The 22,809-nt window shown below is 50.6% G+C and overlaps 2 protein-coding genes across 2 annotated transcripts in view; one reads left to right on the top strand and one right to left on the bottom strand.

Annotated features, from left to right (window-relative positions):
- The window catches only part of Smc1b (structural maintenance of chromosomes 1B), a 78,276-nt gene extending 77,609 nt beyond the window's left edge, over positions 1-667 (bottom strand). The window contains exon 1 of the mRNA XM_036208957.1: positions 559-667. Coding sequence (XP_036064850.1) covers positions 559-667 — 109 coding nt within the window. The remainder of the gene's footprint in view (positions 1-558) is intronic.
- A 154-nt stretch (positions 668-821) lies between these two features.
- Positions 822-15,801, top strand: Ribc2 (RIB43A domain with coiled-coils 2). Its single transcript, XM_036208649.1, has 7 exons — positions 822-1,101; positions 1,720-1,801; positions 3,040-3,384; positions 6,795-6,913; positions 10,795-11,022; positions 13,534-13,700; positions 14,551-15,801. Exons 1-7 carry the CDS (start codon positions 970-972, stop codon positions 14,627-14,629), a joined length of 1,152 nt encoding a protein of 383 aa, XP_036064542.1. The 5' UTR covers positions 822-969; the 3' UTR covers positions 14,630-15,801.
- The last annotated feature ends 7,008 nt before the right edge of the window (positions 15,802-22,809 follow it).

Here is a 22,809-nt window from a genome sequence, read left to right on the forward strand (position 1 = left end):
GGGGGCGGAGGGGGAGGGGAGAAGGTAGGAAGTGGGGGGGGAGTGGAGTGTCCCCCTCGGGCCTACAGCGGTCAAAGGGGGTAGGAGGAGAAGGGGGGAGGGGAGGAGGGCGTGGAGGGGAGTGGGGTGTCCCCTCGGGATTACAGCGGTCAAGGGGGGGTTTGAAGGAGGAGGGGGGACGGAGGAGGGAGGAAGTGGGGTGTCCCCTCGGGCCTACAGCGGTCAAGGGGCAGAGGAGGAGGGGGGAGGAAGTGGGGTGTCCCCTCGGGATTACAGCGGTCAAGGTGGGGGGAGGAGGAGGAGGGAGGAAGTGGGGTGTCCCCTCGGGCCTACAGCGGTCAAGGGGGGCGTAGAAGGAGGAGGGGAGGGAGGAGGGCGTGGGGGGAGTGGGGCGTCCCCTCGGGCCGGCAGCAGGTGACAGTGGGGACTGGGAGTGGCTGGGCCCGCTCAGGCCAACGACAGGCGAGAGCAGGCCCCTGGGTCCTCCCTGGCCCGCACCGGGCGGCAGCGGCCGGTGTGTCCCCTCGGGCCGAACTGCGCCGGGGCGCCGCCGGTTACCGGAGCCGTTGGGGCCGATGATGCAGGTGAACCTCTTGAAGGGACCGATGACCTGGCGGCCTCGCCACGACTTGAAATTCTCCACCAGCAGCAGCTCCAGCCGCCCCATGGCTGCCCTGCGCGCCTCAGCCGCTTCCTCGTGAGCCAGGAGGGAAAAGCGCGGGAAGGCGCTTTGGCCAGGTCTCGCGAGACTAGCGCGAGAGCGGCGGCGCCGCCGTTCCTTAGCAACGGAGGTTGCCCGGCGCGTCCCTGGGAATCGGATCCCTGCGGCGCCGCTTGCTGCGGAGAGCGGGCTGCGGGTGGCTGCGGGGACAGACCGGCTCCCGAACTTTGCGGAGCGCTGCTTTTCGGAGCTGCAGCTTGCTCGTTTCTGTGGCCCTTTCTTACCGTGTGTGTTCCGAAGGCTCTCCCATGCCCGATTCCAGAGCCATGGAGGTAGTGATGCTTAAGGACCTACGACAGGACGCTAACCTAGCCAAGAGGCGCTACATGGAGCTGTGCAGGCAGGGACGGGTCTTCGACGCCAGGAACAGGATCATTGGGGTGAGGCACCCGGACGGAGAGGAACCAATGCTTGGAAGGAGCGTTTATGTCGAAGCACCAATTTTGGCTGGGTCCACTGGAAAAGCCTTACCCCTCCAGCAGTGACCCAGCGGGAGCCAGTGGGGGAATGGAGACAAGATTTACTTATCCCCCTACTTAGCTCAGTTTTCCATTCTTCCAGGTGACAAATGCACTGGCTAGCCCGAGTCCGGTCCAGGAGGTGGTGGGAGACCTTGTAGAGTTTACCATGTAGTGAAAGACGCAATGCCTTATAAAAAAAACTGCCACAGAAAACCCAGTGGGATCAGCACCAGCACAGAATGGAGCCTGGAGGGGAAATCACAGAGGGTTTTCCAGAAGAGTGATACCTAAGCAGTGTTGAGAGTGAGTGTGTGTGTGTGTGTGTGTGTGTGTGTGTGTGTGTGTGTGTGGTGTGTAAGGAAGTGAAGGATGCTCTGATGAAAGCTGACAGCCTAGGCAGGACACCCAGCTATAAGCAAAGCCGTACAAGCATGGGAAGGCAGTTTGTTGATGCTGTGGCCAGATGAGAGGGATTGTGGCCTACTGAATAATGCTAGCTGGCTCTAACCTCTCTCCCCGTGTCGTGTCCATTCCTAGGGAGACACACGAGCCTGGGATGCTCAAGTCCGTGACCAGAAGATAAAAGAAGCAACTGAAAAAGCTAGGGATGAAACTTTTGGTGAGCATTCCTAAAACGTTCATCTATCAAGGCCTCGTGTCTTCATTTCTGCGAAAACCAGAGCAAATGCTTTGTATTCTCGGGGGCCCTGGATTCAGTCCCCTGCATGTGCATGAATGAGAACACACACACACACACACACACACACACACACACACACACACGGTTATCATTTGCATGGTCTTTCTCCTTTTAAAAATTCCACAATTTCTTGTGCTCAGTTGACTTAGTGAGCACATTCTTCTTCTCAGGAAAAAGCAGTTACTGAACTTTCATGTACATCTGAGGAAATATATTTTAAATAAAAGGAGTGTTTTTCATTTTTTTCTTTAAAAATCCTTGATTTAGCTCAGTGGTAGAGTGCTCACCCAGCAAGCACAAGGCCCTGGGTTCGATCCTCAGCTCAAAAAAAAAAAGAGTTCTGAGAACTACGTTGTATATAACACAAGTACCCCTACTTCATTATAATTTCCCTCTTTTTTTCCTCTACAGAAGTGTGCATTCCAATGTGTTATGCATATACTAGTTATGTATCCTTAATAATATAACTTGCTTTCGTGTGTCTTTGTGTCTGTGTGTGTGTGTGTGTGTGTGTGTGTGTGTGTGTGTGAGTGAGATGTGTGTGCTGGTAAGCATACTCATACTCATGAAAGCATAGAGGCCACGTAGACCAGGCAGGCTAACCTCCGCCTCCCAAGTGCTGGGACTGAAGGTGTGTACCACCAAACCCAGATTTTAAAAGCTCTTTGGCAAGTACTGTTGCAATGAATGTCCATGTATTATGCCCCTTGTACACATGTGAGAGGGGCCCTGGAGTTGAATTGATGGGTCAGGTTGCTTTGTTAGAAGTGTACCAAGTTATGCTCCAACAGCAGTGAGTGCAGAAGTCTCAGTCTCCTTCCTCACACCATGACTAATGCATGCCATTGACAGCATTTTAAGCGGTCTGCCTGAAGTTCATTGAATGTATCCCATGAAAGGTTAATATTCCTCTCTGAGTATGTTGCCCACTTGGGTTTCTTCACAGTGCTTTGCCTGTACTAGCCCATGCTCATTTTTCAGTGGGTTTTCCTGTGTATTGAAGGTCTGTTTGTAGTTGCTTTTTTTGTATGTGGATACTGTTCCTTTAAGGGCTATGTTACAGTTTGGGAACATTGTCCGTAAGCCATGAAAATTAGTTTTAAAATGGATTCATTTTTACTCATCTTAGCTTATATGTATGCTTGTGTCTTTCCTAGCTGCTGAAATGAGGCACAATGACAAAGTCACGTGCATACTACATGACCGCGAACGGAGGGACAGGAAACAACTCTGTTGCGCTATCAGTGACTTCCAGCAGAGCTTTCAGAAGCCAGAAACTCGCCGTGAGTTCGATCTGTCTGACCCCCTGGCCCTTAAGAAAGATCTCCCGGCCCGGGTGTCAGACAGTGACATGAGGAACACCATATCAGGAATGCAGAAGTTCATGGGAGAGGATTTAAACTTCCTAGAAAGGAAGAGGTTCCAAGAGGAACAGAACAGAGAATGGTCTCTGCAACAGCACAGCGAGTGGGAGAGAGCACGGGCTGACCACAAACTTGCAGGTAATGAACGAGGAGATAAGTTGATCTCAAGAGTCTTTCCAGCAAGTCAACCCCCTAGTTCAGTTTTTGTGGGTGCATTTAAAAAGCTCTGCCAACGTTACAAAAGTCAAAACCTCAGCCCTAGGAGTCGACATCTCCGAATGTGCTCCACAGCACAGGAAACACATTCTGAGCATTCTATTGCCCTAGGTTGCTTTCTGTTGCTGTGATAAAACACCTGGATCCAAAGCAACTTGTGGAGGAAAGGGTTGATTTAACTCACAGTTCATAGTCCATCACTGAGGGAAGCCAAGGCGGAACTCATGTAGGGCAGGAACCTGGAGGCAGGAGCTGAAGCAGAGCCTGCTGAGAAAGTGAATAAAAGTATATAAGGTCTTCCAGGTCCCCTGGGTGTGAAAATGGAGGTTCCACCGGGTACTTTGGGAGCCCAGTCACAGGCCCAGTGCTAGCAGGTTCTCACCAGGACTCACTGGACCCAGAGAACCTCTGGATTCAGACATGAAAGGGCCTCTCCATGGGGAGCAGAAAAACCCTCCAGCATGTTCTGCCTCTGTGGAGGCCATCAGCCCCTCCTTGGCAGGCATTCTCAGCAGTATCCAGCTCTGAGCAGGTCACTAGTGACAGAACAGGGAAGAGTGCCAGGAAGAGCAAACCAGAGCTAAGTGGGAGCGATCACTCTGCCCTCCTCAGCTGCTCCTGTCTTGTGGGAGCCCATTTTCAGGTTCCTCGTGGCTTTACCCAGCAGGTTCACATAGAGGATGATAGGGCCACAGGCCTGAGTGCAGGTGTCTGAAATAGTCTGCACTTGACTGTGCTGGGGGAGGAGGTCTTTTGCTCCACCCCTTGGCGTCTCTATAAATACCCTGGGGCAGAGACAGTCGGGGCCCATTGGAAAAGGTTTCAGGCCCTCTCGAGGCTGTCCTGGTATTTTCTTCTGTTTATCTCCACATTCTAAAACCTTCTATCTAATATTTCCTGCTGCTCACACTCAAGAAAACTCTGGGGAGCTGTGGGGTTGGTGGGTAAACGCCCCACACTGTCTCTGTGTTAATTCAGTCTCCTTGCTCATCTTGGGCCCCTCCATGCCTCTTTTCTCCCTGATGTCTTCCCTCCCAGCCTCTTCCTCTGGCCACCGTGTCCACTAGAGTTGCTGTGGCCTGTAGATTATTGGGGTGAATGCTGGAAGATCAGAGAAGCAGAACAAGCCACAGTTTTCTCACCTCACCAGTTCCTCAGCTGGTCTTGTTTTCTCAGACTGCAAGCTTCTGAATCCTCATCCCAATGGCTCTCAGCTGAACTGTGCTCGAAAGCCTGAATGCTAAACCAGCCGAATGCTTTACTCACTACATGCTTTTTTCTCCTTAGTTCCTGGCCCTCATGCCTTATATACCTTTTTCTTTCTGCCCCCACTCCCTGGGGTTAAAGGTTATGTTTCTGGGATTAAAGGCTTGGGTCACCATGCTTAGCTGTTTCTAAAGTGGCCTTGAACTCAGAGATCCAGCTAGCTCTGCCTCCCAAGTGCTGGGATTAAAGGTGTGCACCACCACCGCCCAACTTCTGTTATGGTTTACTCTTCCCATTTTCTAGCCACCATTTCTGGCTCTGTTCTAGTGGCTGTCTGTTCTCTGACCCCAGATATGTTTATTTTGGGGAACACACAATATTTCAGGGAACACAATACCCACCACAGTGGCCAGCCTGGCCCACGATCCTCATGCTGCCCTCTCTGAAGTCAACTCTCAGCCTCGCCCCCCCCCCCATTTGGCTTGCCGGCCAATTCTTCCCCTGCTCCTCCTTCAGCCTCCCCCCTGCCTGTCAAACCAGAGAGCTGAGAGGCCATCCTGCCCCCATCTTCGGCCATCCTCCATTGTGCCCCTTCTACCCGCTGCGTACACTTGGAACTGCACACCTCTCGTCATCCCTTCCACTGTTGAGACGAGCCTTCGAATTCTCTCACCTGGCTGGACCTCTGCTGGCGGATTTCCAACTGTTTACTCCCCGCTCTAATCCATGCCTAACATGTCCGGCAGAAGGATACCTCTCAAATAATGTCAAGTTGGACCATGCCACACCTATGCCCTCCTCCTGGCTCAAAGCTATCTAATGTCTTCATGGGATGTAGAATAAGATACAAAACAGCCCATAGACTGCATGCGTTGGGCCTCTGCGCGCCTGGACAGCGTCAGCTGGAGTCTCCACCTCACTCGTGGCATTTCAGACATTTTGGCTCTTTCACTCTGGATTCCGTCATGTCTCTCCCACCTCAGGGCCTTTGCACCTGCCCTGACCATTTGGTCCTTCAGATCTGAATAAATGTGTCCTCCTAGAAGAGCAGTTTCTTGGTCCCTACCCTCCAACTTCCCTAGTCAGGTATTTCCATCATTTCCTCTCATCCTCCCTTTCCCCTGTGGACTAGCACACTTTGTATAGCTGTTTGGGGGAGGTTGTGTGCTTTGAACCCCAGTTTCTCACCTCTGGGTTGTATGCGTCCCGAGCAATCTGGGGCCCAGTCTGGGCTCTTGATCGCTATCTGGTGCATGACAGATTGACAGATGAAGAGTGAGCTGAGGATGAAGGTGTGCCGAGGCCAGAAAGCCAAGGCTAAAGAGTCTGATTCTTCGGGACTGCGCTGTAGCACAGTGGTAGAGATCTTGCCTAGCATGTGTAAGGCCTTGCATCCCCAGCACCTCAAAGAGTGTGCTCCTTGTTTTTGGAGATAATGAAGAGCCTCTCTAAGCACAAGTACAGAAAGCAGAAGCTGCTGACCATTGTCTTTTCATATGTCCATTGCATATCGGCACTGTACCTCAGATGAGGGCGGGATGGGAGGATGGCGGGGCGGGGTGGGGTGGGGCGGGGGGGGGCACAGAGGTTAAGCAATAGCTGCTGATAACAGTGCTAGGCCAGGGCTGGAAGCCTGTTCTGACTCCAAGCCTTTCTACTTCACTCCTGATGTCCTCCAGTTTCACCCCACCTTGCCCCCCTCACTGGCCTGGCAAATTTCTGCTGCCACTCCACAAGTATCTGTGCACTCTGCTCCTGGTCTCGTCTGGTTTCTACAGCCCTTTTTCCTGGTCCCTACCACCTCTTGCCTTTTTAAGGCTGAAACCACTTCCTGATGGACCAGGGTTAGCAAGGCCTAACTAATGTACTCTAGGACTGCTGCAGACATCACCAGTTCACAGCAGACATCATCCATCCATCGGGATCACTAGTACCCCTTGCTCACAAAGATCTACGAGCTACACTTAAATCATCCTAGCTCTCCTAGAACCTGGGAGGCAAGTAGCTTCTCCCCTTCCACTCCCTCCTTCTCTCCCATGGTAAGAAATGATGAGCGTGAATCATCACGCCATAGGTGGTGCCTCTGGTGGGCATCCTCAAGCTGATGGCATCTTATCTCCTGACAGAAGACCACTACCTGCAGACAAGGCTAAAGTTTGATGAAACAGCCAGAGACTTGCAGAAGCTGGAAGGCCTCACCAGGAAGGAAGTCTGTGCAGCCATGAAAGAGTTCAACAAGAACCAGGTATACTCACCCTGAGCTCAGTCTGAAGGGAAGGACATGCACACAGCAGCTTCCTCTGGGGCTCCCTAGGTTTTGAGGGGCTCCAAGTTCAGACTACTCACACCACCAGCTCTGACAGAGCCCTTGACAGGGCTCATCCCGTGATAGAGGTAGGTAAGGTCTGATCTGGCCTGTCCCTCAACTCAGACTGAACCTGGAAACTTCACCATGCAAGCTGCGGGGGCGGGGGAGGGTGTCAGTTTTGAAAACCTCCAGAACAGTACAACAGGAGCGTCAGCCCAGATGAGCACCACTTGGCCTGGGCTGGTCCCCGTTCTCATCATGTAGCGCACACTGTCTTTGTGGTGTTGGTAGTAACACACCATGAGCTGAAGCTGTGAGATGCAATGCAGTAAAATGCTCTGTCATGGGCCATGATCAAAACTCGGAGAGGCTGAGGTGAATCAGAGAAACCTGGTCTCCAGCAGTGGGGAGAGGAAAAGGGGGGCAGACTGCCCGTGTTGGTGAGGGACCCAGAGGACAGATCCGCACCTGCAAGCTGCAAGTGTTCTCAAGCATAACTAGACATAACCCAGTCCTTTTGTTTTACAGAGGGAAGGGTTAGCTCTAGGCCTCACAGTGAATGGCAGGATGGAGGGAGCTCTTGACAGTCACTCAGTGTTTATTTATAATTCAGCAGATGTGGACCGAGCTCCTCCTGTGAGCACTTCCGGGATTCTTATGGAACCATGGTGTCTCACTCATGGATTTGTACATTTGTGTGTGTGTTGTGCACGCACCTGTGCATGCAGTACACTAATACATACATACATAGATAGCTACATGAGCACATACACACATTTTTTTTTTTTTTTGAGACAGGGTCTCACTATGTAGCTCTGGCTGTCCTGGTACTCACTATGTAGATCAGACTGGCCTGGAACTCACAGAAATCTGCCCGCCTGAGTGCCAGGGTTCAAGGTGTGCACCACTATGCTTGGCTCATTCCATACTGTTTTAACAGGCATCTACAGTGTTACCTTCAGACTGCACAGCTCCTGTGTGGATACTCAAGGTAGCACTGTTGCAGTGCCTCTGCCCCAGGAAGCTGTACGTTAGCCTTCACAGCTCCTGTTCCTGACTGGAATCGGACTTTGCCATTTAGCCAGGAACATTAAAATTAAAAAAAAAAAAAAAAAGCCGGGCGGTGGTGGTGCACGCCTTTAGTCCCAGCACTCTGGAGGCAGAGGCAGGCGGATTCTGTGAGTCCGAGGCCAGCCTGGTCTCCAAAGCGAGTTCCAGGAAAGGTGCAAAGTTGCACAGAGAAACCCTGTCTCGAAAAACAAAAAACAAAAAACCAAAAAAAAAAAAAAAAATTCCACACTGGGCATGATGGTCGACACCTGTAATTCTGGCACTCCCGGGCTATGGTAGAATGAGTTCCTGGCCATAATGGGCTAGAGAAAGGGACCCTGTCCCAAAAAAGAAAAAGAGAAGAACCTTCCAGGCAGGCCATTTTGTGTCAGGGGGGCAGGCACAGTGGGGACTGCTTATTTCATTAGAAGGGGGTGTGACAGGTTGGGGATTTCGCTCAGTGGTAGAGTGCTTGCAAGGCTCTAGGTTCAGTCCTCAGCTTGGGGGGGGGGGCGGAGAAGAACGTGGTGTGACATCAGGTTTAGCATGCAGGCTTAGAGCCTACCAGCAAGGTTCAAGTCAAAAAGCCCTTCTCTGCAGCCTTAGGCAAAGCCCATCGAGGCCGGTTTTGTCATCTGCAGAATGAGAGGGAAGGATACCCACCATACCCATCAGTATTCACTAACTCTTGCTCCGGTAAGGCTGGCCTCAGATCTCAGTGGCTCCCCACATGAAACCAGTGTTCCCTTCTGCTGCATGTCCATCCCAGACTGGCTAGGTCAGAGCAACTGCCAGGGTTCCAGCAGCACAGAAAGGAAAAGATGTGGTTGGTCCCATCGGTGTCCTCCAGGAAGCTGCACAACCACCCTTGCTCACATTTTGTAGGGCAGAATAAATGGTCAGGCCCAATGTCATGGTCAGCAGTAATAACCATTCACCTGCTCTCTATTCAGTTTGAGGATGCACATAGTGTGTTAGGATGGTTTAGCCCATCATCAGGACTCTGAACAGTAGCCACTATTTATTTTAAAATTTATTATTTTTAACTGTGTGCACACACATGCGTGTGTGCCATATGAATGCAAGTACCTTCAGAAGCCAAGGTGTCAGATCCTCTGGAGCTGGAGTTATAGGAAGCTGGGAGCTGCCTGATGTGGATGCTGAGAATAGAACTTAGGTCTTCTGCCCTGAAACATTGAGCTCTCTTTGCAACCCCAGTAGCTGATATTTTGAACCCTGGCAACAATTCCTTGCTAGCATGTTTGGCTATTTGACATTCCTACCAGGGAGGCTGATTAATGCCTTTTCATTGATTTAAAAAAGGCTCAGAAGGGATGAGTGATTTTCCAAGGGCATCCAACTACTAAATGGCAAGTGTTTGAATTTGGTCTTGTCTGTCACAAAGCCTGAGCTGAGTGACAAGGCAGCTGGCCTTCTGCCCATTCTTCTCTAGGAAGAAGAGCCAACGCTGGGAAATGTCTTCTAATCCATCTGTATTAGTCTGGGTTTTCTAGGGAAACAGAACCGATAGAATGAATCTCTCTATAAAAATGGGGTTTAAGCGTGGCTTACAGGCTGTGGTCAGGCTGTTTTAACAATGACTGTCTCCTGACAGAAAGTCCAAGAACCCAGTAGTTGTCCATTTGGTCCATGAGGCCAGATGTCTCCAGTGGTCTTCAATATACCTCAGAATCCCAAGGATGTAGGCTCTTAGGCCAGTGGAGGAATGACCTTGCCAGTGAGAGTGAGGGCAAGCAGGCAAAGAGCAAGGGCTTCCTTCTCCCGTATCCTTTACCTAGGCTGCCACCAGGTGTGGCCCAGATTTAAGGTGGGTCATTGTCTTAGTCAGTGTTCTGTTGCTGTGAAAAGACACCGTGATGATCAGGGCAACTGTTAAGAAAGAAGGCATTTAACTGGGGGCTTGCTTATGGATTCTGAGGGTTAGTTATCATTGGTGGGAGCATGGTGGCATCATGGCAGTACAGCAGTATCTGAGAACTTTTTATCCTGACCCACAGGCAGCAGAGAGAGGGACATTGGGCCTGGTGTGGACTCTTAAAACTTCAAAGCCCACCCCCAGCAACACACTTCCTCTAACAAGGCCACACCTCCTAACCCTTCTAATCTCAATTAGTGCCACTCCCTTGAGACCGAGCATTCAAATGTACGATCCATTAGGAGCCATCCTTATTCAGACCCCTACAGGCTTCCCACCTCAAATGATCCAATTAAAAAAAAAACCCTCACACATGACCCAGCAGCTATAGATGTAGTCCACATGACAGCCAAGAATAACCATCACACCATCTCTTGATTGTACAGAGAAATACCTGCAGCCCAGAGAGGCCGTTGTACTATACAAATCACAGAGCCCTCACTTCCAGGCTCTGAGCGGTGAATCATCAGGAAATAATTTGTAATGGGGGCTCTACTGAAACTGTCAGGACAGCTGAGACAGTAGTGTGCTCCACCTTTAGAAGTCACCACTGTGGCAGCTTGTGGTGGTGGCCTGCAGATGTCCAAAGGTTTTAGAAACTGTGGGATGCACACTGCTCTACGCTGGAGACGAACCAGTGGGGCAGCTCCTTGCTTTGACAATTTGGTGCAGAGACCCACAGTTGTACATACACCAGTAGGGAATGACCTAAAGCCCAGCCGCTGCCCAACAGTGCTCTGGTAGCCTGGGGTCTCCAACCGGCAGCCAGGGCCCAGATGAGGTCTTGAGCCTGACATCACTCTAGCGTCTTCTGAGGTCCTTCTCTGCACAGATTGCTGAGCTGGCAGAAAGGAAGAGGCAAGAGAAGCAGCAGGAGCAAGAGGACAACCTGGCCGAGATCACCAACCTGCTGCACGGGGACCTGCTCTCTGAGAACCCACAGCAGGCCGCCAGCTCCTTCGGGCCTCACCGTGTGGTCCCTGACCGCTGGAAGGGCATGAGCCGGGAGCAGCTGGAAGAGATCCACTATGTTCAGAAGCAACAAATCCAGGAAAAGCTGGTGAGTCCCTCCTGGGCCACAGAGCCGCCTCTGTACCCCGGAGTTGCCCCCACACCCAGCTCCTGTATGAATGTTCACTCTGAGAGTTTCCTCTGCTGGAGGTAGTTTTCAGTATGGTGGGGGATAAGAGCCAAAAGCTGTGGCCACATATGATATGTGTAGCACGTGTGAGAGAAGGATGACTTCAGGCCTTTTGGAGGATGGAACAGTGTCTACAGAGACGGGAAGTTGGTGGGAGGGGCATGCTGGTGGTGTGGGGGCTCACAAGTACAACTTTGGATGTGTTAACTGTATGATATCTACTAGGAATCTGTGAGATTAGGTTTGCCTGTTGTGGCAACAGAAACCAAAAAGCCCCAACGACAGCATTTTAAAAAAGTAGAATCTGTCTGTAATCAGCCCTCAGAACAGTCTGAGGCTTAAATAGCAGGTCTGTGGCCGCTGTATTCTGCCGTCCTGGACACCTGGTCCTACCTTTGTGCAAAATGGTTGTTTAAACACCAGCCATCGCATACATGAGGAAACGGTGGAGAAGGAGAGGTCAAGATAACATTTTTTTTTTTAAAGATTTATTTATTTGTTATGTATACAGTGTTCTGCCTGCATGCATCCCTGAAGGCCAGAAGAGGGCACCAGATCTCATTACAGATGGTTGTGAGCCACCATGTGGGTGCTGGGAATTGAACTCAGAACCTCTGGAAGAGCAGTCAGTGCTCTTAACCTCTGAGCCATCTCTCCAGCCCATAATTTTTTATTTATTTTTATTTATTTTTATTTATTTTTATTTTTATTTTTGGTTTTTTGAGACAGGGTTTCTCTGTGTAGCATTGCACCTTTCCTGGAACTCACTTGGTAGCCCTGGCTGGCCTCAAACTCACAGAGATCCACCTGGCTCTTCCTCCCGAGTGCTGGAATTAAAGGCGTGCGCCACCACCACCCAAGATAACATTTTAAAGGAGTTTCTCAAGACATTTGCAGCCATGTTTCATTGGACAACATTTAGATTACTCCAACTGTAAAGGACCTTGGGAAACATAACACTAGTGCTTCTCTACTAAGGATGAAGGAATGGTGGCTACTGGGGACTCTTACCATTTGCTGTCTACAGTTTCCAATAAAGTGTAGGTGGGGGAAACTGAGGAGGAAGCAGGGTTTGTGATGAGGACTCAGAACAAGGTCTAGGCTAGAGCCTATGTTTAGAGTTGTCAACTATAGAAAGTAATACAGTAACAATCCCAGGTGTGATCCTGGGTGAGGAAGACAGGAGAAGAGCCCTGAGGTCTGGGGCTCAGGCATGGCCATCATTTCCAAAGCAGGAACCTGCTGAAGGCAGCCAGGGAAGGGGTGGGTGGATGGATGCCGAGAAGGATGTCCTGGAGGTCAGGGGAGAGAAAATGTTCCTGGAGGGTCAAGAGTCCCTACGCCACACACTCCCAGGATGTGGACTGGCCCCTCAGCAACCCAGCAGGAAAAGGGCTAGCCTGGGTGGAGAGCACAGGGCGAAAATGGCAGAAGGCCTTGTCTGTCTGTCATACATCTATTCAGCTAGGCTGTGGGATAAAGGTTGCTACCAGTCCTAAACCCTGCATTTTGGTCCAGTTTTTAATCTAGAAGACTCAGAAAGCAGGAACACACAAAGGGAGAAAGACCACGCTAAGATTCTTGCTCAGGCCCTGGCTCCATGCCTCTGGGTGCTCTGTCTTCTCCGTGCTTTCTGTGCCTTGGACGATCCAGAAATGGAGCTCATGTTGAGACAAGTGGGCTGCTGGCTGTGAAGTCTTTAAACAGTTCCTTTACAGAGAGGCCTCTGAGATTCCCACAAGCAAGGCCACTCCTCCCAGGTGCCAGGTGGCTAAGCCAGTGCAGGCTGACTTTTGGCCCTGATGCTGGACACCACCGGCTCCTCTGGTGTGGGTGCTCATCTTTCCTTCAACCTGGCCCACCCAGTTGCTTTTTCTGGGAGATGATCTGTGGGAAGCTAACCAAGCTGAGCTCTCTCAGGAGCCACTTCTCTGCACTGACCCAGTGTCCCTTGGAGGGCTTCATGTTTCACAAAGAAGAATCTGGAGTGCATAGCCAGGGCTGAAAGGCAGGACTTCTAGAACTAGGCTGTTGCCCACACCCTCATGGTGACACCGTTGTCACAGGGTGCGGTTCAATGTCAGCATGCTCAGGGGTTCCACAGACGATCCCCATATTGGGCAGCTTGCTGAAGTGGTATCTGGCTTGCTAAGCCAACTGAGGACCCAATAGAGATCAGCCTGGCTCGGAGCACTGTGGCAGCCAACTCCCCAGTTCTTCCAGGAATAAGAGAGCATCAGTGCTATTTGAGGCCAGAAAGCAGTCAGGCCACATAGGATAAGGGCAGGGTGGGTGAGGTCACGTGACCTCCCTTCCCCTTCTCCAAGCTTCAGTTTCTCCATCCATAAAAAGAGGCCAGATTTCCTAGATGACCCGCCCGGGGCTCCTGGCCCCCGGGAGAAGGCGGTAAGTCCCCTTTCCCGCCTTCAGAGGCTGCAGGAGGAAGAACGCCAGCGCGTCATGGACTGGGACCGACGCAGGATCCAGAAGGCCCGCGCTAGCCTACTGCAGGAGCGGCAGCAGCAGCGCTTGCAACGGGAACTGCGCAAGGCCCTGGATTGCAGCAACCTCAGCTTGGCCAGGGAACAGTATTTACAGTGAGTGTCGGGGACCTCACGTAGGTGCAGAGTAGGTGGGCAGACCCGTAGGTCACTGTGTGTACCCGAGGTACCTGAGGAACACTGAGTCACCAGGGGAATTGGGGAGGCTTTCTGGAGGAGGCTTCATGGCTGAGCCCTGGGGTGCAGTAGCCGCCTACTGTGTGGCCTCTCCAGGCCGAGGGAAGGAGGGCTCCCAGGCTCTTTCACGTGCCAGAGTCATCTGGGGACAGACAGAACCCCAAGAGTGGCTCCAGGATGCAGCCACGCCAGATAAACTAGCATCCAAGCACCAGGCAACATTGGCTCACATTCTTCTATCCTGAACTCGAGTCCTGAGGGGAGCCCTGGGGTCTGCTGCAGTCAGAACACTGTGTCTGACAGTTGTCATGGCTTCCACTGGGGCTGGAAAGGAGCACTCAGACACAACCTGACAGGACAGTCATCTGCATGTGGGGTGTCCCCATGAGTCAGTGACACCAAGTCCTTCCTCTGACTTCAGTGTCACCACTGAGGAGTAGTGGAGAGGCCTCTTTACAAAAAAGATACATTTTTAATAATGTGTGTGGGTGTTTGGCCTGCATAATAATCCTAGGCACCTTTTGCCTGCAGTGCCCGTAGAGGCCAGAAGAGAGCATCAGATCCACCTAGAACCGGAGTTACCAAGCTGTTGTATGCCTCCATGTGGGCGCTGCAAAATGAACCTGGGTTCTCTGCAACAAGTGTTCTCTCTAGGCCTGGGGGACTCTTGTTTTGAGCTTGTTAGTGTTGGAATGGATTCTGTAGTGTGAGGATAAAATACTTGTGGGTTTGGCCTCACGTGTGTGCTTCTCTTTTCTTTTGTCACTAGGAAAAAACGAATGGATGAAGCTTCCTCAAGTCAACCCACAGAAGACTATTTCTCACAGTTTAATACAAGAAGCCGCTAATGGAAAAGACTCCCCTTTTCTTGTCTATAGTAGTGTGGTACCCTGGGACTCACACTTACTTCAGAGTGAACCTGCTCCTTGGTCTGAACATCTCCATCAAGTCTCATCACCCTGGTGGGGAGTGCTGTGGACATAGGGCACAGTGGACCAGGGGACAGACACAGTGAGGGCCGGTGTGCCCCTCAAGCTCTGGGCTGGCTGCTGCGGTCACTTGCTAACTCAGTGAGCACCATAATGTTGTTCTAGGTGCCCTGTGAAGCACTCCTTTTGTTGGATTCTCATCCTAGAGGCTGACCAGTACCTCTACCATTGTCTAATGGGAGACTCTTGAGTTAAAGGCACACATCTGGCTTATTGTGTGATTCTCCTGCCCTCTCCTCCCCCCTGCAAGAAAATGTCAGCACTCAGGATTGAACCTGGCAAGTCTGGCTTTCAGCCTTTTCAACTCCCTGTTCGTTGGGGTGCAGACCCAGGCAACAGTGGCTTCCATAAAGCATCAGTTTTTATTTTTTGCTGTAACAAAAGCCAGTGGACCTAGAACCCCCACCACCACCACCCCCGCTGGTTGGGGGAAGGCCCATTGCCCTTGCTGCTTACTCAGCCCCCCTTGCCACTCTGTAGCCCCCATCCTAGGGTCTAGCCTCTGCTCCAGCTTGCAACCCTGTACCACACCCTGTCATCAGAAGCTAGCATTCCCTTCCTTGAGGGATGCAGTCCAGAAAGTACCCATGTTGCCTCTGCTCCATCCCCACTGCGGCTTGACCTGCCAGCAAGAGTGTGCCTTTTTGGTCTGGATGTCCCCAGGATAATAAAGACTTGAGGGTGATATCCAGACCAAGGAGACCTCCACATTTACCCATCACAAATGCATTCTCTAGGAAACAGGCCACCACCAACACTGTCCACAGCTGCTGGGCTTTCAGGGCAGTCAGACCAAGTTGAGTTCACCAGTTCACCAGTAGGGCAGTGTGCTCTCCATGGCCATCACTTTTGGCCACAGGTATGAACAGGTACCCTTGAAGGCCTGTCCTTTACAAACACCCACATGGGCCAGGAGTCCAGTGGTAGTGACCAAGTGGCCCAGGATGTTTAGTCAGTCACAGGATCTACCCAAGCTTTCCCACAGCCTTCAACTTTGCCTGGGTAATTCCACACAGCCTGTACCTCTGTCATAAAACTGCAACCTGTTATTCTGCCTCATGTTTTCCTCAGGGACCCACACATACCCTGTGAATGGCTCCAGCCACAGGTAGACTAGGCCTCTCTTCTTGACAGCAATGTAGAATCCTGTGGTACTGAGTAAAATGTTGCCAGAGGCCATGAAAACCAAAGCACCTCATCAGAGAAGAGACCAGGGCCGAACCCCTTCAGAGGCACCTCTGTGGGCTACACTATGCCTACCTGTGTGCTTGGGTGGCCCCACTACCCAGCCCAGGGCAACTACCTCTGGAACTCAGCTGTTTCCTGAGCAGGAGTGTCTGACTCCAAGAGTGCATTATGGGACAAGAACACGCCAAGAAGAAAGGGTGGGTACAGATGCTTTCAGGAGGGATCCTTAAGAACACTACAGCAGACTAGGCAGCTTCAAGTAGACATTTATAGCTCCTTGCAGTTCTGAGGGTTAGAAGTTTGTGATAGAAGCCAGGCAGTGGCGGCACACACCTTTAATCTCAGCACTCAGGAGGCAGAGGCAGGCGGATCTCTGAGTTTGAGACCAGCCTGGTCTACAGAGCGAGATCCAGGACATTCAGAGCTACACAAAGGAAACCCTGCCTTGAAAAACCACAAAAACAAAAAAAAAGTTTGTGATGGAGATGCCAGGAAGAGAAGGACAACAATCACACAGAGACAGGGCACGATGACTCCATGTTAACAAGTGCATTGATAATTACCCTACTTCCAAGTAAGGTTACAGTCTGAGCTATTGGAGGGTAGGCCCACAAGTCTTCCCATCACAGAATAAAGTGCTGAGGGGCCCCTGGGTGTATCGAGAAGTCTATGGGGAATATTGATGAAAGGACCAGTATTTGGCACAAAGGATGGAATACAGAGACAAAGACAGGTGACAGAGGAAGAGAGGGTAGGGAAAAGAACAAGGATGGGGCAGGAATATTTGTCCTGAAGGGCAAAGGACTGCCTCTGAATAGAGAGACAGATGTGGCCCATAGGCAAATGGCGGTCCATAAAGGTAAAAGGGAAACCTTGTGTTAGGATGAGGGGGTTCGTTTTGACTGGGCATGTTAATTAGGTGAGCCAAAGCAGGCTTTTGGTTGCTGGACTACAGTGCTTTGATAGCTGGACCTTTGATAGCTGGATACGGGGAGGAAGTGGCCAAATAAGGGAACAGACCTTGGTGCTAGCTAGCTTCAGGAATGTAATCTAGTGGTTTTTAGCAAGGCAGAGGGAATAGGGGAAGAGAAAGGCCCACCAGAGCCATGTTTGCCATGTTTAGGCCAACTAGAGTCCCTTCAGTGGGTGCCCAGGCTAAACAAGTCAGCTTGGGGTGGCATTCTGTTGCTAGGCAATGGACAGCCAGCTGAGGTGGCGGAGCCTCCTGCTTCTGAGGACTGTGGTGGTTTGAATGAAAATGACCTTCAAGGCCCATGGGGAGTGTCACCGTTAGGAGAGGTGGCCTTGGAGGAAGTGTGTCACTGGGGGTGGGCTTAGGGGTTTCAGAAGCTCAAGCCAGGCCCAGTGTCACTCTCTCTTCCTGCTGCCTGCCAATCCGGATGTAGAACTCTCAGCTCCTTCTCCAGCACTGTGTCTGCCTGTGTGCCGCCATGTTCCCAGCCATGATAATGGCCTAAACCTCTGAATCTTTAAACCAGCCCCAATTCAATGCTTTCCTTTATAAGAGTTGCCGTGGTCATAGTATCTCTTCACAGAAATAGAAATAACTAAGACAAGGAGGGAGACAGTAAAATGTCCACAGAAACACTATGTGGAATGGATCAACAAAATGTGATGTCTCTCTCTGTACAGTGACTATTCAGCCCTGGAGAGAAATGAGTTGCTAAGAGAACACACACAGCATGGGTGGCCTTGAAACATGCCGAGGGAAGAAGCCAGTCACGAAAGGCTACCCACAGCGTGACTATATTTTTGTGTAGGACATGTCCAGAATAGATCTTTCAAGACAGAAATCAGGTTAGACTTCTGCTCGGGACAGGCTTGAGTAGTAGCTAAAGGGTACAGAATTCCTGTGGTTGCCGAGAATGTGGTAGAATTAGTACCTGATGGCTATAGAACACTGAATATACCAAAACCCATAGAAATAGACACCATCAGAAGATGGGTAATATGATGATAACATAGAGCATGGATGAGATGAGGAAGTCACATCCCACAGCCAAAGTGCAAGTGAGAAAATGACTTTTGCAAAGTCAACCATGTGCTTGCCCTGGGGGTTAGAAAGGAAATGAAAATAACGTCCACAAAGTGACTGTCACGGGCATGGCCATACTGTTTCTATTTGTTAAAGCCCCAAACTGGATCAACCGAAGTGTTTATCAACAGGGAGCCAAGTGCACATCTGTGTGGTATTCATAATACCACAGAAATAAGTTGCCAATAAAGTCCTCCAAAAGGCAGAGGCAGAAACCATGAGCAGAAACACCACGCAAGATGTGAGCGTATGCAGCCTGAGATACGCGTGTTCGAGGTAAAAACTATTCTTTCAGGAAGGCAGGAGGATGATTACAGAGAAACATGTAGCCAGTTGCCAGGAATGGAGGAAGTGTACAGATAAAAACAGTTACTCCACCCACTGTTACCAGGACTGCAACTGAGGGCCCCTAACAAACCCCAGGACGTCAGCGTTACATGAGCTCCCTTTCTGTCGGCCATTACCACATTCACCAGCAGGTGGCGTTTGGGGCTCGCCTGCTCCAACTTCCACAGCGCGCTGGCCATCTTGTTTCTACAAGCGCTGGAGTGTCCCTGCAAATAAAGGGGGCTGGCAGGGGAAGGTCATTATGACAACCTGAGCAACAGCCACTCTGGGCGACAGTGCAGTGGGACAACAGGACAGGACTCCACGCAGTCCCGGAGCGGCAGGCCTGATCCTAGTCACCTGCAGAGCATGTTGAAGTTGCAGGAGGTGGAGCCAGGCAGGGGCTAAGTGGAGTGTGCATTTACAGAGTGGAGCTTCATCTCTCATGGCTCGCCTCACCCCTGAATCCAGGTCTCTTTCCTAACCATTACCTTCAGGCAATTGCTGCCCATGGTGGAGCCCATGCCCTCTGCCAGATCCTGGCAACAATCAGTCTTTCCAAGTCTGTCTGTAGAGCGTCCCCTTTGTTTTCTTCTTTGAATGAGGGAGGTCAGCATCTTAGCATGGCCCTGAAGTGGGACATGACCAGTAGATAGCCCAGGACCACAGGAGTTTTTTTTCTTTCTTTCTTTCTTTCTTTCTTTCTTTCTTTCTTTCTTTCTTTCTTCCTTCCTTCCTTCCTTCCTTCCTTCCTCCCTTCCTCCCTTCCTTCCTTCCTTTCTTTCTTTCCTTTTTTGTGGTTTTTTGAGACAAGGTTTCTCTGTAGCTTTGGAGCCTGTCCTGGAACTCGCTCTGTAGACCAGGCTGGCCTCTACTTCCCAAATGCTGGGATTAAAGGCATGCGCCACCAATGCCTGGCCCACAGGAGTCTTCTTTTTACAGTTATTCTAGAAAACACTCCAAAATTCCTTCTTTCGATGGTGCCAGAGAAACTTCAACTCTACTAAGCACAATTTGGGGGCCGGAACACCCCAGAGGTAAACAAATGCAGCATAAACAAAAGCAACACACCCTAAAATAATATTCTACAATATTGACCCACCAGAGATCAATTGACATGATGATTGAGGAGCCACCAGGGAAGAATATATCCTGGGCAAACAGGCTCCTGCACAGTGTAACCTAGTTATCTGAGCCAGTTAGCTGATAATGGGGAATGCTGGTTCTGGGAAGGGCAACGGAAGTCCAATGGCCAGCATCCCTGTGAGACATGAGGGACAACCAGACAGGAAAACCCCTGCTGTGGCACCTGAGAGACAGCTTGAGGTCTCAGAGAGCATACTTAGCCAAGCATGCTGTTGTTGAATGTGCTGACCATCTCAAGTTGGAAAGGCTGCATCGAGAGGCTGGCCACACTCACCTTGAATCACATTCAACCTGTTTGGTTGGTAGCCCTTGACTTGCAAGAGCTACCAACCAAACACAAGCGTCTTGTCTCTGTAGATTCAAGTTTTCTGCCTGGGGCTGCTGCTCCAGAGAGCTCACACTCTGAAAGGAGGGACTGTGTGTCATTCATCTGACATGTGATGAGAGATCATGCTGTGGCCGGCACAATGCTATGCCCCTGGCTGTAGCAATTAAGAGAGCTGGAGTGGAGCTCAATGGGTGTATTAGTTACTTTTCTGTCACTGTGATAAAATGCCATAACCAAGGTGACTTATAGAAGGAAAGGTTTATTTGGGCTTATCGTTCCAAAAGAGTAAGAGCCCATAATGGCAGGGAAGCATGACAGTAAGCAGCAGGCATCAATATGATGCTGAGAGCCCACATCTTGAATCATAAGCAGGAAGCAAAAACAACTAACTCAAAAATGGTGCATGGCTTTTGAAACCACAAAGCCCATCCCCAGTGACATACTTCTTCTGGCAAGGCCACACCTTCAAAATCTACCCATACAGCTCTACCAACTGGGACAAAGTATTCAAACATCTGAGCCTATGGGGGACTGTTCTCATTCAGACCACCACAGTGGGCGAGTTCTTGCTTATCACGTTCAATGCCCTAAATTCAAGGCCAACAATTAGGGGGAGGGTAAGAAATGACATGTAGTCTGGAGAGCAGAGGGACAAAAATAAATAAGCAAATACATGGGCAAGACCTAACTCATATAGCCCCATGTGACGGCTGAGAGCAATTTTGATGTTTTTATTAGTAAAGGAAGCTGTCTTGGGAAGGAGGAAGCTGTGGTTGACATTTTCTGAACACACTATCATCATCTCTACTTGAACCAGGGCAAGACCTTGCCATTCCCTGAGCCTGAACCAGGGAAAGCCTGTCATTCCCATGAGTCCGAGGCATCGGTGTCTTTCCCACGACCATGAGTCTGTTTTCTAGGAGTCCAGCCTCCACTCAGGGGCGACAAGCTGACCATCCAAGTGATAGGTCTGGCTGGGTGGTGTGGGGAGCTGCCTGGTCACTGAGGTGCCAAGCATGTAGGGGAAAGGAGGCTTCCCAAGACTCAGCTGAAGCTTACCAAGCAAGCAAGCCCCAGGGCAGGTGTAGAGCTGATTGAGTTTCATGTCAACTGTGTGCATAAGATAAACAGTATGGAAGCGGGAAAAGAAAGACCCTGGTCTCAGGATCTGGGTTCCTTCCCTCCATAAGGTCTTAGCTCTTTTGCCTCTTCTCCAGGATTCCCCGAGCCTTGACTGGGGAAGCCATAACTTCACCAAGGTCTAGAGTGTTCTAGGTTCCCAGGACTGAGGATTTGACGGAGCCCAGTTTTCTGAGGCAGGCTGTGTCATCTGCCTGCAACAACACAAGTTGTGAGTGCAGGGGCAGGAGCAGAGTCCAGGCTAGATTCAGCTTTCTTGCCTTCCTGTGACTTCGGCTAGGCATTTAACCCCCAGTCACTCACCTAAGACACACATCATTGATGAGTAAGTAGATGGGACATGTGAGAAGGTACATACTGGCCATCCCAGGTCATTGTGGCCTCAGGGACTCAGATCCAGTGTAAAATGTGTGTGTAGAGTCATATCCTACTCTACTATCTTCTGTCCTCTTATTGCTCATGTGCTTTTGGAAATATGACTTGGATGTCCCAAGACTGGGTTTCCACATTTGTAAAATGGGGTTAATAAACACACTGTCATCCTAATCTTATTCTGAGAATTAAATGACAATTGCATAAAAAAAAATGCTTTGGGGATACCCAGGGCTCATGCATGTAGCATGTCATGCCAGTAATTTACATGGAAGGAGCCAAAGTCATGGAGATCAGATTTAACAGGGGGAGGGTAAAGTTCCCCAGTAAAGTCCAAACCATGAGCTCTGCGTAAATATTTTTCCATCTATGTCGTAGAAAAGTCACCCCTCCTGGTGACAAGAGGCTGGAACCTTTGGTAAGCAGCATCAAATGAAAACACATCTTATGTGATGACTTGTGGCATTGGCCTGTTTCTTTTCTCAGTAAACAAGCCCTGATTAGCCATGTCTGGAGGGCCCCCCTGAGTGTGAGGCTGGAGGTTGGGGGAAATGCCCAGGCCTCTTCCCATCGGCCTTCCCGGCTGAAAGTTCAGATGACAGCCTTGACTCCCCGGAGCAGCTGGCCTTCTTCCACCCAGAAACACTGGAAATGGATCTGCTGGAGAGTTAGCCAACGAGCATTTCTTGGAATCGTAAATGTCTGAGGGCTGCTGCAATACTTTAGATTATCTTGTTTTCTTTATTCGTGGAAGCCAAGGTTTTAATGCAGCATCTGTGTGAGTATCTTTTGATAATAAGAACCAAATGTTGTTGGTGGAAATGACTGGAAATTACACCGAGGATCAGAATGTGGGCTTTTAGATTCCCTCTGGAAGGCCTGCTGAGAAACAAACACATAAGACGTCTCTCCTACAAATCACCTAGGGATGTCGCAACCCTGGGGGTTCCTGCTGCCTCCTCTCTCCAGACATGGGTGGGCTGGGACTGTGCAGCCTCTTGGAGGCTTCTGCCGGCTGGTATAGATGCCCCACAGCTCCAATCAGTTTTCCAGACTTCTCCTCTGAGCACCTTCCTTGGCCACATCTAGAAACTTCTACCTGGACATCCCACAGGCCTGTCAAAACCAAACCCAACATTTTCCCCCTACCTGGCATGCTCTTCTATTACCAGATGCCATGCTGATGGTCCTACAGGAGAAACCTGAAGCTCATTCCTGACCCCTCCTCATGTTCCCTCCACCAGTTGATGGCGTGTCTCGCTCTTATGTCATTCCCTCTTATCCACACACTTGGCCTCTGTCCTGGTATCCAGTCTCCCCCCAGACACCAAACCCTTGCAGGAGTCTCCTTTGCCAGGCTCCAACAGTGCCTCTTTTTCCTAAGCCCACTGCCAGCCAAAATGATCGAGGAGGAGAAACAGATCCTATTCAACCATAACCAACCTGAAGATGGGGCTGGGGAGACAGTTCAATCAGCAAAGC

The sequence above is a fragment of the Onychomys torridus genome, chromosome 16 (assembly GCF_903995425.1).
Source record: "Onychomys torridus chromosome 16, mOncTor1.1, whole genome shotgun sequence".
NCBI classification, from domain to species: domain Eukaryota; kingdom Metazoa; phylum Chordata; class Mammalia; order Rodentia; family Cricetidae; genus Onychomys; species Onychomys torridus.

Excerpts from the sequence above, each read along its gene's own strand:
- Ribc2 (XM_036208649.1), top strand. The coding sequence starts at position 970 with ATGCCCGATTCCAGAGCCATGGAGGTAGTGATGCTTAAGGACCTACGA. Across the intron at positions 1,102-1,719 it reads CCAGGAACAGGATCATTGGG|GGAGACACACGAGCCTGGGA; the intron begins GTGAGGCACCCG and ends GTCCATTCCTAG. Across the intron at positions 11,023-13,533 it reads AACAAATCCAGGAAAAGCTG|AGGCTGCAGGAGGAAGAACG; the intron begins GTGAGTCCCTCC and ends TCCCGCCTTCAG.